Source organism: Macrobrachium rosenbergii, chromosome 14 (genome assembly GCF_040412425.1).
Source record: "Macrobrachium rosenbergii isolate ZJJX-2024 chromosome 14, ASM4041242v1, whole genome shotgun sequence".
NCBI lineage: Eukaryota > Metazoa > Arthropoda > Malacostraca > Decapoda > Palaemonidae > Macrobrachium > Macrobrachium rosenbergii.
In genome coordinates, this window is record NC_089754.1 from 54700686 (window position 1) to 54721043 (window position 20358).

At 34.1% G+C, this 20358-nt stretch overlaps 1 protein-coding gene and 1 long non-coding RNA gene across 2 annotated transcripts in view; one reads left to right on the plus strand and one right to left on the minus strand.

Moving 5' to 3' along the window:
• LOC136846164 (uncharacterized) overlaps nucleotides 1-20358 on the plus strand; it is a 38385-nt gene that overhangs the window by 16684 nt on the left and 1343 nt on the right. The gene's annotated exons all lie outside the window — the stretch shown is intronic.
• ClC-c (chloride channel protein 3) overlaps nucleotides 6682-20358 on the minus strand; it is a 55114-nt gene continuing 41437 nt past the window's right edge. Inside the window, 7 exon segments of the mRNA XM_067116943.1 lie at nucleotides 6682-12885; nucleotides 13532-13745; nucleotides 13949-14112; nucleotides 16070-16280; nucleotides 17239-17360; nucleotides 17556-17674; nucleotides 18374-18482. Coding sequence (XP_066973044.1) covers nucleotides 12795-12885; nucleotides 13532-13745; nucleotides 13949-14112; nucleotides 16070-16280; nucleotides 17239-17360; nucleotides 17556-17674; nucleotides 18374-18482 — 1030 coding nt within the window. The 3' untranslated portion in view covers nucleotides 6682-12794.

Sequence of the window (20358 nt, forward strand, 5' to 3'; positions counted from 1 at the left end):
ATAAGTGAATGACGATTGCTTATTTAAAAATCAATGCATAGACACCGCTGCCATTCCTTTGGAGTCTGGTGTGAGCGTCACTGGACCAGAACAATACCCAAGAAACCAGTAAAAGAGTTATTGTGACGTAATTTAGATCATGCTATCCCCAGGCTTGTTACTGAATGTGCTAAAATTATATGACAGAGTTTTAAAACAGCAGAGTTCATCAAACTCGCGTTAGGGAAACCAGCAATAAATATAGTTTATAAAAGGATTGTTATTTTAACGAAACAATAGTTTGTGCAAGGATATTGTTGTTTTAACGAAACACACTTGAGCTAGCATGCTTTCTCCAAAAGCAACAAGTAAGATGAATAACTGTACTCATGGGAATATGTGAGCAGTGGACGTGTTTTGAAATTCCATAACGAACCTAGCTTTCCAGATTATTATTACTTTTTTGGATGTTGCGAGATCGGAAGAATGTTTTGGTTCAGTCTTCCTTAGATAACCTACTAAAAAAATGGTTGGGGCGGGGGCGCCATTCAAGTTAACCCAAATGCGGGCGTCTGTAGTCTTGACCCGTCAGTGAAATTTATTAAGTTCCTTGAATAAAATCCGCGCTTGTTGTAAACATTTTGTCCAAGTTACTCTCTTGTTGTTTGTTTGCGTCGTATTGTATTATGTTGGTGTAACACAAACAAATTTTCTGGTAACTTGCCAATGGAATTCACGCAAAATAGTCAATATTGATAGCCAAGAAGTGGTACATGTTCGTATGGAGGGGAAACTACCAGAAATTAAATTTTTTTAATGGTTGCTAAAAACCCGTAATTTCAGTTTTAGAATTGGCCTGTACCTGTGGAACTTTGGGTATCATGTTAACGTCAGATTTGTCTGTCGGTAGCATTCAGTGTGCTGTTTGGCTAAATGCATATAGCACTGCTTCTGAAGGAAGGAAACTGCCTGTATTAGGAGTAATGTAACGTATGATTCGACCAGAGTGACGGCAGCTGCATCTTATGGCGCCATTATGAGATGCTATAGAAGATGTTTGTGTTAGTAACTTCGCCTTTAAGTAGGCATAGTGTGTCATTTAAAAAGGGAGTATCCTTTCCTACGGCTGAATTGTTTTTTAGGTGGGTTTTGTTATTCGTCCTCCTAAATAGCCCCATGAATTTTTTTTTAAATGCCGTTACACATGAGTACTCCTTTGCATTAGCATATTAGCGCGAAGTCTTCGGAAAAGCGTCTTGGTTGGTTTGCATTCACGAAATCAGAGAATTACTGTCGACGTAGACATGAAAAGGCTATTGTCAATTGCTGTTTAGGCCCCCATTTTATGACTGTATTTTGGTTAATAGTCTGTAGGGCTAGTAGCCAAAATTCCTGTATTGAGTGGAGACAAAGGAAAATATGTAATGACGAAATGAAAAATGAGAGTTATATAGGTGGTCAGGACGACACTGCAGTGTATCGACGAAATATAAGACAAAAACGGGCTATTTAGATAAAAGATCATATCGACGCTAACAGACTGTATGCTGTATTTGATAAAATTCTTACCAATTTTTTTACCCAGCTAATATGTCAAAGGGATAGGTACTTCATGCTTAAATAATGTCCTATATTGATGCCATTTTTTTTCATAAGTACTGGGGCGCCTGGAAACTTTAGGGTCGAACATTGAGAGGAAATTGTTTTCTTGAAGATCCTGATGCTGTAAAATTCAGTGCATAAATGCATCATGAATCTGACATAAGTTACTCGACCTTATTTCTTTGCCACCCGCTTTCCCCACTCATTATTTTCAACTTACCGAAGAAGTTGAGGCAGGAATTTGTGTAGGTTTTGTATTGGCTGCAAGGTAGTATTGCAAAAGTTTCAGATATTACTACATAGGAATAAAGCATTTATCGCAAGATACTGTTTTCTGGTCGCCAAATACAAACTCGTTAAAACAAACCGACTCATGGTCACTAAATTTAATTGCAAATATCACAGAAGGCATATGTCGAACTTTTTTTTTGTATATACGAAAAGTCGACCCAGCTAGCTGATATTCCGTCATAATATGCTAGTGTAGTCCTCGGCGTGGGAAATTATTAGCAAAAGAAATAGTAAAATGAATGCTTGGATTAATTTTCTGTATAAACGTGCTTCTTTAACCTCCAGTGTAGAGAACATTTTAGACATTAATTTGGGCAAGTTTCTTAGTGGGGATTCATCGACCCAGATTTGAAAATGCTGTTCGGCACATCTAAATCCCGCGCTTGCATTTTACTGCATTCAGGAAATTTCTAAAAACACCAGATTGGTTTTTCATTTAAAATTGCTTCCCGTGCACCATTTTACGTATGCCTATTCGTTAAATTCTGGTACTGAGTATCAAAGGCTAACTGCACAAACTAGTTCGTTAGTTTTTTTTTTTTTTTTTACGTAACCGTAAATTGTAACCATCGTTGCTGTGAACCCATTTAGCAATTTTCCTCCCTATATCGTAAGAAATTAGGCTGAAAAAAAGTCATTTTAATGTGGTTTTGTGGTTATAACTGACACATATCGAGGACCTTTTACATGTACAGCAATTGAAATTAAATGACAGGAAAGGGTGAAATCAGGAAAATGTGTGTGGAGAAAACTAAAAAATAAGCCATTCCTTTAACGCTAAATATATACTGTCTTCCTTTTGTATAATATAACTATATCATAGATGTAGATTCCAGTGCCAATTTAGAGGACAGAAATCTATCCGTTGTCCTCATTTAAGTCAACTTGGAAAGAGAACCGTATAATGTATAATTGTTATTTGAAAGTAAATTAACCCAGCCTGCCAAACTCGCAAGTAATGCCGTCACAAGATGAAAGATCACGTGACCTGAATATTTTGTTGAGAAAACTGATAGTAGATATGAAAGTGGAAATGGTAAATTAAAGTTGTTGGTGAGCAGATATATATATATATATATATATATATATATATATATATATATATATATATATATATATATATATATATATATATATATATAGCATCGAGTTAGGGGAGAAGGAGAATTCCTTGTATTTCCTTTCAATGTACTTTATTGTGCTGACGTTTCAAGACCATGTGTCCCATTTTCAAAGCTATAAATTAAAAAGACAACAGAATTAAAAATAGACTCAGATTTTAAAAACGAGAGAAAAAAATTTTTTTTACATAAAAGTATAAAAAGAAACATAACAGAAAGGAACAATGAATACCAAATAGTGCTGAAGGCAAAAGCTGAGTGACATTCAGGGTCCGTTTTGGTTCCAACGGAAACTCACGAGAGGTATAGAGGTGTTGACGTGGATTGAGTATTTAATTGGGGAACTAGCTGTTTAATAAAAAGAGATTCTAGTATTGACAGTTGGTGGTCATTCGGAGCTTTGCCTATTATTTTGAAATCCTTGTAATTGATATTATATTTGCATTTTTTCCCGTGGTCTCTTATGCATGAAAATTCGGGGTTTGATAATTTAGCACCCGTTCGGTAACTTACGCCACGATGAGAGTCTAATCTCACCTTCAACAACCTACGAGTGGAGCCCACGTACTTCCCCAGGTCACATCTGGGGCAATTAAACAGGTATATTTATGGCTAGTTTAGATGTGGAGTCACTTTTTACTAATGTCCCTGTGGAAGAAACAATTGATACTATTTTAGACCGAATTTTTCCTAACCCAGATACCATTTTTAATAATTTTAATATCACGGATTTTAAAAAACTGTTGCAATTGGCCGTGCTGGACACAGCCTTCATTTTTAATGGGAAATCGTATGTTCAAACTGACGGAATGGCCATGGGATCTCCATTAGGTCCTACCTTTGCAAATATTTTTATGTGCTCCCTGGAGGAGCGCCTGCTGGACGATTGCCCTTTGGCTTGCCTTCCGCTTTTTTACAGCAGATATGTTGATGACACCTTTCTACTGCTCAGGAACAAAGATAGAGCAGATGAATTTCTTGAGTATGCCAACCAAATGCATCCAAACATAAAGTTTACAGTCGAATATGAAAGTGAAAATAAATTGCCTTTCTTAGATATAATGGTTTCAAGACACGATGATCATTTTAATACCACGATTTTTAGGAAAAAAACTTTTACCGGTCTGGGTTCTAATTTTTACAGCCATTGTTTCTTTAATTTTAAGTTAAACTCTTTATCTACCCTCTTCCACAGGGCCTTCAGTTTAACATCTGATTGGAATGGTTTTCACGAGGAAATTCTATATCTCCACCAATATTTTATTAATAACTGTTTCCCATCTGAGCTATTTTACAAAAATTTGCGCAAATTTTTAAATAATATTTTTCAACCAAAATTCAGAATACCAACAGTACCTAAACTACCTTTCTATGCAAGTGTCCCGCTTATCTACGATAAACATTTTTACCAAGATTTACGACAGATAATAAACAAATATTTACCGGCTGTCGAATTGAAACTAGTACCAAATAATCCAATGACGATCAAGTCTATGTTTAAATATAAAGAAAGTCTGCACCCTTTGATGACCTCGGGAGTCATATACCTGTTTAATTGCCCCAGATGTGACCTGGGAAGTACGTGGGCTCCACTCGTAGGTTGTTGAAGGTGAGATTAGACTCATCGTGGCGTAAGTTACCGAACGGGTGCTAAATTATCAAACCCCGAATTTTCATGCATAAGAGACCACGGGAAAAAATGCAAATATAATATCAATTACAAGGATTTCAAAATAATAGGCAAAGCTCCGAATGACCACCAACTGTCAATACTAGAATCTCTTTTATTAAACAACTAGTTCCCCAATTAAATACTCAATCCACGTCAACACCTCTATACCTCTCGTGAGTTTCCGTTGGAACCAAAACGGACCCTGAATGTCACTCAGGATTTGCCTTCAGCACTATTTGGTATTCATTGTTCCTTTCTGTTATGTTTTTTTATACTTTTATGTAAAAAAAAAAATTTTTCTCTCGTTTTAAAATCTGAGTCTATTTTTAATTCTGTTGTCTTTTTAATTTATAGCTTTGAAAATGGGACACATGGTCTTGAAACGTCAGCACAATAAAGTACATTGAAAGGAAATACAAGGAATTCTCCTTCTCCCCTAACTCGATGCTGTTCATCAGGTTTAAAGCAACTGCCTTCTACTTTGATATATATATATATATATATATATATATATATATATATATATATATATATATATATATATATATATATATTATAGTTTAGGTAGATAATACGAGAGCAGTGGATCCATCTAGCTTCATTCTCAAACGTAACCTTTACTCGAGAAGACTATCTAAGTGAATTTACAACTAACCTAATCAAGGGAATAGATCAAATATATATATACGCATACACTTAGGCAAAGATTTGTATATTCATTTCATGTATATTTGTGTATATGTCTCTGTGAGTGCTTCTCTGTTTGTGAAAACTAGAATGTTGTCAGTTTGATGAAAGATAATGTTAGATTTATCACTCGAGAAATGAAAAGGTCTGTCGTAGCACTTAGTCTATCCTGCCTCGTTCAGTTATATATATATATATATATATATATATATATATTAGTTATATATATATATATATATTATATATATATATATATATATATATGTAATGGAAATCCATTAATATGATAGGTCCTTTTGTTCTGCAGACCTACGTGTGACACTAATATTTGTTGTATTATATTACGCTTGACATTTAGTACAAATTAATGTTTAGGTACCGTGAGATGTTAATACTGAGAGACACGTAATGTAACTGACGTTAGTGTCGATGTGTAACCGTTGTTTTCACTTTATTTGCAACTTTTGTATTTAGTATCTTTATGATTTTTTTTTTTATAAAAATGGTCTTTAAAGCTGAATACTATGATTAACCTCAGTAGGTATCCAACTATTGTATCATTCAAAGCTCTTATAGGTAATGGAGTGTTTTGGAATATGTATGTATATACACTGTATTCCCTATAGGCAAAATCTCGGATGGGACAGCCACTTGAGAGTTAGTGCAAGGTTTCATCTCTGTGTCTTAACCTCCTCCACTATCCTGGATGGCTACCAAGTTACGAGGACGCTTGTAATGTAACTCATAGGAGAGCCCATCTACAGAATTTAGTTCCTACTCTTGTGAGAAAGTTGAAACCTGGGAAACACTATTCAGGTGGCTGAGATCAGGCAAAAGATTCGTGAATGGTCTCCATAGAATTAGTTATGAGAGTCAAACTATCAAGCTGAAAATCATAACTTTCATGTGGCTGGCTTAGTGAGTTTGTTCTCTATATATAAGAAGTATATTTCACCCAGTGAATTCAAGATTTTGTGAATCTATGAGTAGATGGACTGAAAATGTTGAAGATTATGACAATTTCTGTTGGGGTTTGACTAGAGTACTTCTCATTCATTCCATTAGAAGATAAATTAAATTTGGGTTTCCCAATTGATTGGAAAACTTTTCAGGCTTTTCTGCCAAATGATTCTTGACATGGCAAAGAAAAGCTATCAGTTAGTATTGTATGAAGATCATAGTCTGTTCTGCGGATTATATGACACGAGCATTCAAAAATAACTCTTGTAAAGTTGTCAAAAATCTTACAAACACCCATTTTTTAGTAATAATGTTGCTTTGAAATTTAAAACTGGTATAACACAGCGAAATGAAAATCAAACCACAAAATGTAGATGCACATAAGCTTTATTTTTAGGTAACTGTTCAAGTATTTTACCTGTATCATACGGTGTGGGTGACTAGTTAGTTGAATACAAAAGTCCAGAACCTGAACTATTTACATCCCCCAATATTTGCTATTCAACTGAATATCAGTGATTGGCTTTCAAAGCATTACATTAGCCAAAGGTAATGTCTAAGGCTTGCTTTGTAAAAAAGATATATTTCTGAACCAGCAAATAACCATAAAAAGATGCTGAAAAGCACTTTATTCTTAACTGCAGCTGACTCAGTACATCAGCAGCTTGGCCTCTATGCCAAGCAGTGCTTTTCAGCCTGCTTTTACAGTATCCTAAAGGTTAAAGTTTTGATGACTAACAGTATACAGGTATTTTATTCAGTGAATAAATGTATTTAGAGTTATCACTAGCATGATTTTCCACACTGATACACTGCAAAACAGTCATTGATATGACATTTGAAGTTGTCGAGAGGGAGTCCTTCCATTAATTACTAAAACACAAAGGTTGTCTAATGTCTTCAAAATCTCAAAATAATTCTGTGGCTAACAGGTTAGGCTTGATTACAAGAGAAGACAATGAACATACAAGCTTATAAATTACCTTATATGCACTTGCTAAAAATTAAATGTGGCTGCGATATTGTTTTGAGGGAACCTTAACCCCTCCCTTTCCTATATATATATATATGGCATGTGATACTCAATAAATTGAGTGAAACCATGATAAAATTTACTGGTGAAAATTAAGGAATTCCTTGTTAAAAAAAATATGAAAACTTAAAAACTAAAACACCTTGCCTTTTTCATTATCATACAAATTACTACAAATTACTACTACATCACAGAGATAACCAAGTTGTATTTAATCAAGATTTTAATAAAATTATTTGATATCAATATAATTTTGAGGAACTGTCCTTGTAAAGCCCTAATATTGTAGATTTTGACGACAACCATCAACAACATCTACTTATTGTAATAATTTTTCCAAAAAAGTAATATTTCCAAAAGTATCTTGCAAAGGAACCCCTCAAATAAACAAGATGAAGTGGGGCATTAAAATCTGCTCAAACTAAATCATTTTGGCCTGAACATCAAAATATTACCTTAAAACATTATCCCAGCTGTGAAAGGTCTTCAAAATATTGCATCATAAAAGAATTTCCTTTTGGACATTACCCTCATCAAAGATAGAGCCTTACAGCCAGTTTTTTTGGGATCACAGCCCTATGAAAAATTTTTAAATCTCGGGATACAATCTGCCTCAAGAGCACTGCAAAATGATCGGTCTCAGAACATCATACAGTATTTCTGTAGAGCTGTTCACACACACTTACACAAGCTCTTCACTGATTAAAAAAATATGCCATACTTTTCCCATTAAATAAACTCCACAACAGCTGTTAATTACAAATATTTGTTTGTAATAGTAACAATCAAACTGTCTTCACTCATTTAAAACTACACAGTACCCCGATCTTGTAAAAGAAATGCTCATCAAAACCTATTTGATTCTTTTTTAAAAAAATCCGCATTTTTTTTTTAAGCATGCATCAGCTTAATCCTTACACTTATCACATTTGGTTATGAAAACTTTGATACAGGGCCGATTTCAGTAATCACAATTACTGAAATGTTAGAAACTGACAAGGTTCTACAGATGAAATTTCATGGTTGAGAACAATAGGCTGCCAATTCATCAGTGCTTTTACGAAAAGAAATGTTTTTCTTTCTCTCACGACATTCCGGAGTTCAGCAGATTCTGTTATTCAACATATTTATTTCATCACGTACCATTCCCTAAACGAAATCCTATGGGTACAACACCTATTTACAGAACAGTACAGTAAATAACAAATGGTGATAATTGACTTTCTTTAATGTACATAAACATAGAGGATCTGTTAATATCACTACTGTATACTTTTACACCCACAACTGTACCTTATTTACAACATTCCTCTTTCAAGCCCATCCTACGGTTTCAGGTGATAATCACATCGATCAATAATCTAAGGAACCCTCTAAAAAAATAAAAAAATAGTGTAATTATAGAAAATAAGATATAGTGCCAGTGTTGTCATTCAGGAGTTTGACCAGACCACTCAAAAATTTCAAAGGAATTCGTATGCAGAGGAAGAATTTATATTTGATCATCACCGCCACCACTAGGGTTTCATGTCATCTTCCCTTTAAAAGGTAAAAAGTAACATGGGTTCTCTCCACTCTCAATGTAAAACTTTAAGTGATTGGGGAATTTGGTCATTTAAATGGATTTTGGTAAAACTTTGTTCAGGAGATTTCTGTATCAGACTTCAAGTTTGTTATTTGTTTGCAAAAGTCATAACTAAGTTTTATTAAAAATGTCTATCTGTCAACATAAAGTTGCATTATCTGGATTTTAACATACATCAAGTTGCATTATCTGGATTTTAAAATTAAATTGCATTACTGTATCTGGATTTAGGGAGCTAAATCTTAAATTCTCAAATAAGTAATCATCAGAAAACGTTCAAAAGTTTGTGAAATCTCCCACCCAGAAAGGAAAGATGTGCCTAACACTGTAGAGAAATAGGATATTTGAAATTGTACACTGTGTTAAAAAAAGACCAAGTACCACACTTGTATAACTAACAAGAGAGGATGTGAACAATCTTAGGCACCCATTGATATTTAGTAGTGAAATACAGGCTCAACCCTTGGTTTTATACAGTATGATCTTGCCATTCAGTCTACATTAATGTTTGCTGTAAACAAACATGCCCAAAACTTACAACATATCTCAAGAGCTGTTCACTTATAAAAACCATATCTTGGATAAAAACTACAGCTGCACTACCTCCTTGCTCATGAAGAAAGCAAGCTCACAATATATAAAAATGAGTGTCCTCACCAACATACATTTGATCAATCACGAGGCAAAAACGATCATATACCTTGACATAATCTTCCATATTCTGAGAACAATGGGCACTTCTTTCAATTTTACAATGGAATTACAGTAGCTACAATTTACAAAACTGCAGACACCTATTTAACAAGCTTTACCGGAGCCACACATACAAATACCTAGAATTTTACTTTACAACATACTGCAGACTACATTCTATATGCAAATTATATGTATATGTACAGTATGTACAAAATAGCACACATAAGGGTATAATCAGTCTTCCATGTTACATTATAAGAAATCCTATATTTCATGGTTTGAAAGTGGTGACAAAATCTACTTTTCTAAACCTCTTCATTTGATGAATAACACACCCAATAAAATGTTGTAACTTAAACCAGCAAGATTCATTGTCATGCAAATTATAGTGGAGACTTAGATTTGATAAGCACTCGACAAAAGTTGTAACTTCCATCAACAAGATTCACTGTATCTTGTGACTTACAGATTTATGGTGAATCAGCCAATATATAAATCCTTATTGGGCAAATTCCTTGACAATTAACCCAAAATTACAGGTCAACAAACTTAGAATGGCCATCCAAACAATCTAAACCTCAAAAGAAATAACAGCAAAAAAATAAGCATATAAGAGATAGAGAGAGACTCAACTTCTCTTTCGTGGAAGCCAACTAAATCATTACACTGAATCACAAGATGTCAAATCCCAGTTTGTAGTAACTGAAAATCCAAATAAAATAGTGAAACATTTTTCTCATTAACATATGAATTTACTTACTGTCTCGTTGCACAAGAGGTCATATAGTCTGGTCTTGTTTATTTATATCATAGAACGTTTGGTCTTGTCTAATTATAGAAGTCGAGAAATCGCCTTGAAAAATGAGGCCATCACTTTAACCCTGGGGATATTTTTTCATGTCACGGTTTTGTTACAGTTCAAATTTTCTTTCAGAACAACAACACAGCTACCAGCCAAATCATGCATAAAGTTACTCAAGCTATATAGGCAATTTAATTAAAAAAAAAAACTTACATAAACATAGCATTTGAACACACACACACACACACACAACTTGATTGGAGCTATTATTTTCGTCTTACTGACACTGTAGACTCGAAACAGAAAATGATACAGAACATGGGTTTCTGTGGTCAGTTTTTGGATGACCTCAGATAAGTTGGACTTGAGAAGAGGACAGCAGTGTTATGGAAAACAGATCAAGGCTAATTTTTAGATTTTGCTCTTTTACAGGTAATTAACATTATTTGAGGATATTTCTTTGGGTAAAGTTTATGGCATGGATTATTGTTTTGGCCTTTGGCCAATTAGTATGGTAACTATACATAAGCCAATATATAGCCAGTACATTATTTATATATCATTTTGATACTGCCCTTTCATGTTTTTTTTTTTTTTGTTCTTATACAAATGTCCTTAAATATTTGGCCCAAATAGAATAAATTATATTATGAACGAGGTACTATTATATTAAATTTGTTCAATGTGCAGTTATATTTCAAAATTACACTTACTGTACATTTGGTGTTCTCAACAATGGGATGATATCTATATACGTAACATTAATGAAAAAGCAGGCGTGTAGAATACAATAGATTAGTGGCAATCTCATCTTCTGTTTAGTCAGGGCTACAACTGTTAATAGCTCTTAGATATACAGAGAAAAATACAGATTATTTTGTATTTTTAGAATGGCCTGAATAGAAATGAATGTGAATGTTGTTATATGTCATCCCATTACTGAGGAAACTAAATATATGGGTAACTTTATATGACACTGAGAATGTAATTTATTGTATTAAGGCCAGATATCTAAAGGCATTTGTAATTGGACACAACAGCCTAAATGTTGGTATCAAAAGGGTAAACAAATAATCCTATGGTCATCCATTGGCTTAATTATGGTCACCATATTACAGTAGTTGGTCAAGGCCGACACAGTAATCCACATTAATTACTTTACCCAAAAGAAATATCATGGAAACAGTGTTAATTACCTATAGAATATGTCAGAATTTAAACAGAAGCTCTGGTCTGTTTTCCATCAACTCTATTATCCTGTTTTTCTTAAATCTGACTTGAGGTCATCCTGAAACTAACCCCCATAAGAACCCAATGTTCTCTATAAATACATGTATCTCATTTTTATTTCAATGCGAGTCTGACAGTGTCAATTAGACCAAAGCACTAACACCAATCAAGTCTTTATTGTTTCCCTTCATGATTATATAAATATTTTAAGGTCATCATACAGTTTAACCTGAATGTACACACACACACACACACACCTTGAACACATCTTGAATACATTCCAAATCCCACATAAAACTTTTCTTTTTTCCTTTCATGACTATGTATTTTATAGTCATCATATACTGTATATAGAATGTACACATGAACATAAACACACACACACATCTATAATAAATTTCAAATCCCACGTCAAATATCTAGCATCCATCTTTTAAATCTCTATTTATTCAATATCCAAACTGAAAGCACACAAAAACTGCATTATATATTCTCAAAACCCAATCTGACAGGATACAATATGAGAAGTATGCCAGTCACTAATATCTGCAAATGTTGCAAATCCCCATTTTCCTTGGCAACACTGAAATGTCAAAAAAAATTACACAAATATTGATTTGTCTGGAGTTTAGAATCTTTAGAGGAACACAGTAAGTAAAAACACTTTTATTCAGTTATATAATCTTATTACCTTTTAAAACCTAACTTATGTACTTCCAATGAACAAATTTTACAGAATATACAACTATATAGATGATTTCTATATACTCAACAATCATACAAATACTTATATAGAATACATTTTAATAAATAAATCTGAGTACAGTAACCTTAAGACTAAATTACACTATGTAGAACATCTAGTTAATACCATTTCATTCAAAGTCCAGCCAAAAGCAGTCGCTTGTCTTTGTTCTTGTGCTTTCATCAGAAGTTACAGGCCATGACGTTTTTGCTTTCAACCACAAAATTTAGAAAAATAATTAGGCAAAATAATATTTCCTCCTTAACATACTCCTTATTTTCAACATGCTCTCTTCAGCAAAATATGACAAGTAAGCCAAAGGCGACGAGGATGACTATAAAAATATAAGGTAACTTAACAGTGGTAGGTAGAACTAAAATCTGGAATTGTATCAATTGAACAAGACAGACTCTGGGTCCTCATTCTCGAGGAATTTTATGTGCCGTAAAACATCCTTCTTTGTTATGATGCCCAACAAACGCCTGTAAATGATAAAATATATACCAATTATAATTTAGCTGGTGTAACCTAAGATTAACTTTACAGTTTAACCAGATCACTGTATTTAATTTCCCAACTCATTTCTTTTCCTTACAACCCCATTAATCACAAGTGCCTATATTTGGTCCCAAATGTTGTCATTCTATTCTGTACAAGTGAAGACAGTCTCACTATGTGCTCACCTTCTGGGGTCACCAGACATGTTATTACCTAATATTCTGAACTTTCATGGTCACAAAGTAGTGTTAAATACTCCGAGACTGTTATTTTCTGGTTTTTAAAAAAAAAAAAAAAAAAAAAAAAAAAAAAACTGTACGGACTGAAAAGTCTTTTAACCTTTTAGGACTGTTTAAAGTTTTAAATACATTTTATCCTCGAGTACTGCAGTATAAAAAAGTTGTATGGCAGATTTGCAGATAATTTTGCAAACAGTTCCATGTTCTTGTTAACTACTGGGTCATTACTGAGCATCCGAAAGCTTAACCTAAATTTTTGAGGTAGGATGAACTATAGTTACTAGAAAATGACAGACCTAGCTATCAGTGAGATATACCCCCAAAAAATACCAAGTGAAATTACAAGATTCTTCTACTGAAGTGATAGGTTAAAAAAAAAAAAGTATCTTACCCATTGTGAGTAACGAGGGTCTGTCGAAGTCCCAACTTTCGGAACATGTCAACAACAGTTTCCATGGGTGTTTGATCAGTAATGGTGATAGGAGCCAAGTCCAGGATTTTGCGTAATCTTAGAGGTGGTGGACCCATCCATGGAGATGGAACAGAGGCAGTGAAGAGGACAATGGATTCACCAACAATGCCCTCAGTTGTCTTTTTTGCTTGATCTGCAAAAGACAAAATCTACATTTGCACATAACACAACAATATAAACACCACAAAAAGACAAGATTTTCAACTGAAGTACATACTAAAATCATTTCATTCTCAAACACTGTATAACCATTCTGGTGCACTTGAAAAGTTATTACTTACTAATTTATATTATCTTTTAAAAAGTATGATAGTACTTACTAATGGTGATACTTACTAATGGCAATACTAAGATCTCTTCTGGCAACAAAACCGACAAGGTACTGAGATTGTCTACTGACAACAACAGGAAAACCATTGTGGTCGGTTTCCCTTAGCAACTGCTCTACATCATCTAGAGTCATACTATCTTGTGTGATAATGTAGAAGGATTCATTTTTCCTGCAAACATAATGGAGTAATACACATCACTACATGGAAACAATAATTCACAATTGGATAATTCTTCAAAAATAAAGGGGCAGCATTTTACGGAACTAAAATGAAAAATAAACCAGATCACGAAGTGTCAGGATGCATCATACACCCAAGTTTTTATTTTTATTCCCTCAATGTTAAAACTGGGAAAAAAGAATAAGACAAGCTGACACACATCTTACATGTAACAAGACTGACAAAACTGTTCAACATCAAAGCTTTCAATGAATGGGTTTTGCAAACTTAATGAAAATGTGAGTAATTTGGAAATTCTAAACCATAAATAATTAAAAAAAAAATTAAATTGTATTGGTCCAAAGCTCTATACTGACTATTTAGAGCTTCCACTCCCCATCTATTCTTGTACACAATACATTAGTTGGGAATTCATTTTTTCTGAAGAACAAAATGTTATATCTTACAACAAAGAGTCCAGCTTATTCAGTTTCTTGCATTTCTAAAAATATTCTTGATCTACTTCAAATTGTCCTGAGGAAATCAAATAGTTCACATTTCTAAATTTGCTTCTAAAATAAGGGAAGCACTGTTTCAACATGGATAAAATTCTTTTCTCCATCTTACTTATCTACCCATCGTGAACATTACTCCTGGTGTGCTTACATCATCTCCCTCCTCACAGGCCATTACTCTTGCCTTTTGTTACAATTTCTGTATGCAGCTAGAGGCTTTTGTGTCTCTTCTCAAGGTAGTTTTTATTCATTGTGACACTGAGCTGATAAGACATTTCCCATTCTATCAGGTGGCCTTACAATACCGGCAGGCCTCCTCTTCCCCCATTTATTTGTCAAAATCTGTATTCCTATGAAAGCATGGGTCAGTGACTCAAAAGTTCACCCAAAATTATGATACGTAATGTATCACTTGAAGGGTCAAGGGAAGACCTCATAAGTAACCTGGCTGCAAGAAATGAATATTTCAAGTATTTTTCACAAAACAGGTGTTTGGAATACTAGGAATTATCATGTCTCTGTGTTTCTCTTATAAAAAGCATAGTCACGTAGAAGAGAGAGAGAGAGAGAGAGAGAGAGAGAGAGAGAGAGAGAGAGAGAGAGAGAGAGAGAGAGAGAGAGAGAGAGAGAGAGAGAGAGAGAGAGAATAATCCAAAATGCAGCTAATGTGCAGAAAATCAAAGAACAAGGAATTGTAACTCTCAGGTTAAGAAATTTATGAATCGTAAGCAATTTCATAAATCTTACATGAATTGTGGTGAATGATGGATGTAAAACAAGATAATTAGAAACAGAATTGACCATGGATATTGATTCTGAGTGGTTGCAAGTAAAATGTGGTTTTACAGATACTAAGCAGATGGAAATTAAATACAGTAGTTGAAATTAAATGACGATACGACAATGTTTGAGCCTCAACATCCAAGGTACTATAATTACAGTATTTAATTCAGTCAAATATTTTAAAGCAATACTTTAGAACCTTTGAAAAATGTCCCAAGACTATTGAAGCAAGATTAGTAAAGCTTACAGAGTAACCGAACATGAATAGCCTTTTGAACTGTGGCTCTGTAGAGCATCCTTTTTGATGAAGCGGGACCAAGAATCAAGAACATACCAGTAACCAATAGCATATTACACAAACATCACTAGAGTTGTAATACTTTGTAACTTGAGCTGAAATAACACGTAAGTCAGTCTAGGTTCACGATGAGTACTAAATATTAGTTAACAATCAATTTTATGGTAGCTTATATGAATTATGTTTCTGTAAATAAATATTAAATAAAAATAACTATATGGAAGATATATTACTTTTAATTTAGCTTTACTCTATAAAACTATTCGACTTGTCACTAGTCAGCCTAAAGTAAGAGAACATCCCAAATGTCTATGCATAACAGTAAAAATAAACTTCATAATAAACTACTGAAGAACTTGATCAAACTTACCCAGGCTTCATGACATCATGGGCTAATGTAGTGTGACTGAACTCTTCTTTCGAGTCTAAGAATGGATAACCATTCAAGATGATGTGGGCATCATATATACCCTCTCGACCAAATGCATCACCTATCCATTTACTGGCCATCACTGCTGTCATTAATGGCACGATGTAACGAACACCACCCGTCAATTCAAACATAATTACCACCAGTGACACTGAAAGCATTCACATACATATTAATTGATATATCTCATCCATGTCCTGGCTGTTACCACTAGCATACAACTCAGTTCCGTAAGTCTTAATGGCTGCTTAATGACTAATAATATTAAAATATAAGTAAAAAAATACAGGTTAAAGCTTTTAATCACCTGTTTATTAGTATATAACTTCGGAAGGAGTTAGGATTTTGGAATAATTGTGCTTTATACTAATGGTTCTTTGCGACACCCCTTCAGTCCCACTTTTGTATTATCCTAAATTGCTTACCATTAGGCTATACAACATCTTTACCTCACTTTTATTTTTTACCCAACATGTAACCCTTCAGGCGAACCCTATGCGAGTCAAATTTAGCAATGCGACTCAGTTGTTTCAATAAACTAATTTATAGTTATAATTACAACACAATTACCGTACACCCTTTTGTTAATACACACTAATTTTACAAGGAATTTGAGCTCATATGCTAATGAAAACAATGTGCCAATATAAACATAGGTTTATACATCAATCATAATCATTAATTTATACATTTCACCTTCATTACGGCACTGAATAATCCTGACCTAAATTTCATAATCAATCACTCAAATATATTCAGGACAATATGGCTTTGCTTCACTTGGCTTCTTTGTGAATTTCTCAAGGGTTTTGTCTGGTTTTGGAAGTGGGTTATGAGCTGGAGATCCACCTTTAATGGAAGCCAAATGAAGTTCACGGACAGCTGCAGTGGTGTCCGTGGTGACTGCTGCAACATTTGCTGGCTAAACAGACTTCACTCTCAATAGTCAAGCAGATAATAATGAAAAAATGCTCTTAATTCTTACAACAAAGTACAGTTTACTCAGAAAAAATCTCTACCTCATACAAATTTTCCAAATGTGGTAATCTAAAATAATAAACTAATCTCATTACTCAGATTAAATATGAAAAAATTCAACAAAACAATACCTGTCATGCGTGTAACGCCACCTAAAACGGCAGCAGCCCCAACCATCGCATAGAGCCCAGGGGTGATACAGTTCTCACCAGTACTACATTCACCAGCAAACACTGCCCAATCTGGATAATTGCTGTGATAGGAAAGAATGCTGTTATTCAGGCACAAGAGGTAAAACTCATGTATGCACCATTACTTGTTTTCAACCACAGCTAAGAGAAAATACTTTATACCACTAAGGGATATATTTGCAACACAGTTCTGATTGGCACTAGTATGAACATTAAGACTTAATGTTTTATTATGCAAATAAATTTTCAGAACTTACAATGCAAGTTGCTCCATTCCAATGCCGACTAATCTTCCAATGATGGAACCCATAGCCAAAGACGGAATGAACAGACCACATGGCACTTTGATACCGAAAGTGAACACTGTTACTACACACTGTCAAAAGAAAGTATATAAGTCAAAGGTTTTGGATACCTAAAGCAATAACTTTTTTTAAAAACTTTTTTTAAACTGATCCAACACCTAAAAACATTGGTAATTTAATACTGTACACATCTTGTAATCATCATTCACAAAAAAAAAAAAAAAGTACCATTTCATTGACTGAAAACTAAAATGTTACCTTATAAGATATACACTCGACCCCTGGGATTCGTGGGGATACAGACCACAAACAATGCCCCCCGAATAGCTAAAATCCACAAATACTTCGACATTCCTCTCCCTCTAAAAATGCATTTAACTGCCTATTTTGACAGTTCAAACACCAAAAAACCTATAAAAATGCTTATACCTGACCATTTTAAATGATTTATCATGAAAATGTATTTAGTCACGAAAATAATATGAAAATACAGTAATTATTGAATATTTCTCATGAAAAATTTCACGAACGGGCGAATTTTCCAAGAACATTGTGATATGTTCCACAGAAAAATCCGCGAATCCAAAATCGCAAATTGACAGGGTCCACTGTATTGGGTAAGACGAAGGATTGTGTACTACATCATCTGTCATATATACAAAATAAAAACCACTGTACATAAACATTACACCAATTAAAAAATCAATATTTATGATCAGAAAAAACATTTACATTAGATACGAGAGGTAATAAAAGCAGGAAACACTTACCTTAAATATGAGCGCTAATGAAAGCAGCCAGACAGCTTTCAGAACACCAGGTCCTGCAGCTGCTATCTCAATGGCAGAATTAACATTGGTGAAATTTCGCTGGTAGTCACTGGAAAATAACACACCCTTTTAGACAAAAAAGTACTATTTAAATTGTGCAACTTTTATACACAAGGATGAGGATCCCACTAGCAGCTCTTCTTTGCATGGGAAACAAGTGCAGCTGGAAAATGGTTCAGGAGGCCAATCTGAGATGGGAACAGGGTTGTACGCAATTCAAGTTAGCAATTATTAATTCTTTCCTTACCCCCAGTGCAATCGTAGGTCCAAACCCTGTTAATTACACGGTTCTTCAATACAAACTCCTCGCATGGTACCCAAAAAAACAAAATAAAAAATGCTTATAAGTTCTTAAGGAACAGAAGACCATCAACATTGAAGTTTATCTCAAATACAACCTACAGGTAAAAGAAGCACAAGAAAGTCAACAAAACAAAGCATAGAAGCTTAATGACAAACATACACAAAAATTACAAGATGTTTAATAAAAGTTCTCACACCAAAACCTATTCGTAAGTCCAGGTCTCCATCTGTCATGGTTTCATAGCAGCTTTGTGAACTTCCAACTCTGCTAGTGTACATCTTAGAGTGTTTTTTTACTGTAACCTAACAGTGGTCTATGAACATTAAAAGGCCATACAAACACTAGCAACACAACAAAACCCTATATTCTGACTGACAATTCCCCAATCCTGATTACTGGTGAATGCAGACACCTGGTTAGTGACGAAAGTATTTATACGAAATAGGCAAGTGTGGAAAAAGGACTCTGGTGTCACTGGATATGGTGTCTGTCCTATAATGGAAGTGTTTTAAAGCCTAATTAGCTCTCACCTGTGTCGTGTCTGGTGGCCATGTTCACTGATACACTTGCTTAAGATTGGGTCTTAGTTCATCCATGAAATCACCTCCTGACAGACTCATATTCTCAGTTAAACAGATGATGGTAGATTCCAGAATTTTTCTGTACAGGCTGTTACTTTTATAAAGCACCTCATTTTTAAGATACTCTGATACTCTAGCATTGTTTTAATAAATTTTGAAAATATCCTACACCATTTGATATGTTAATTAAACATTTGTGTCTAACATAGATGACAAAAATAATTAGTTCCATCTCCAAGAAGACTTATACCAAAAAATGTATGAAAATAACACTTTAACACAGGAAGAACATTTTGCAAAGTCATCATACTGGCCACAAGGCAACAGCACATTTGAGCTGCAGGAAAGGTTTAGCTGACCACTGCACAGGAAGCATTGCTGTCATCTTTGGATAGTAATGTAAAGCTTGAGCCAAAGGCACATAAAGCATGTTAACTACATTTCCAGTACCTTGATAAACCTGCGACATCAGGTGGTTTACATAGGGTGAAGGGGCTCAAAGAACTGTCATCACAGCTGGAGAACAAACATCATAAGAAAGACCTTCACACATAGCAAAACAGGACAAACTCAGCTTCAATACAAAACTTAGTTGGCAATAAAGCTTCACTCTTAATAAAGGTTTACCCACTAATTTTTAAAAGTAAAATTAAACCACAAATTGTCACATTAAACATAAAAATATTAAAATTAAACCACAAATTTTGTCATATTCAGCATATGAAGATGTCATAATAATTTTAGTGTATAAATGCCTTCATCATGCCTCATACTTAAATTACTTACCTTGTAAGGATATCAATGCAACATATCTTCATTTAATACACATATTACCAAGAATGAGAAAACAACACAATTTAAGAAATAATTATTTGTGACTTGCTTTATTCAATTTTCATCTAGCCGGGAGTTGTGGAAATTGTCTTCTTGTTAATATTATACTGCATTCGTTAAGTCAGGAATCTGATTATGTGAATTACCCAACAAATGGCCATGAGCTAAATAAGAGAAAAAAGCAAAACCACAAATACTAAATTTAC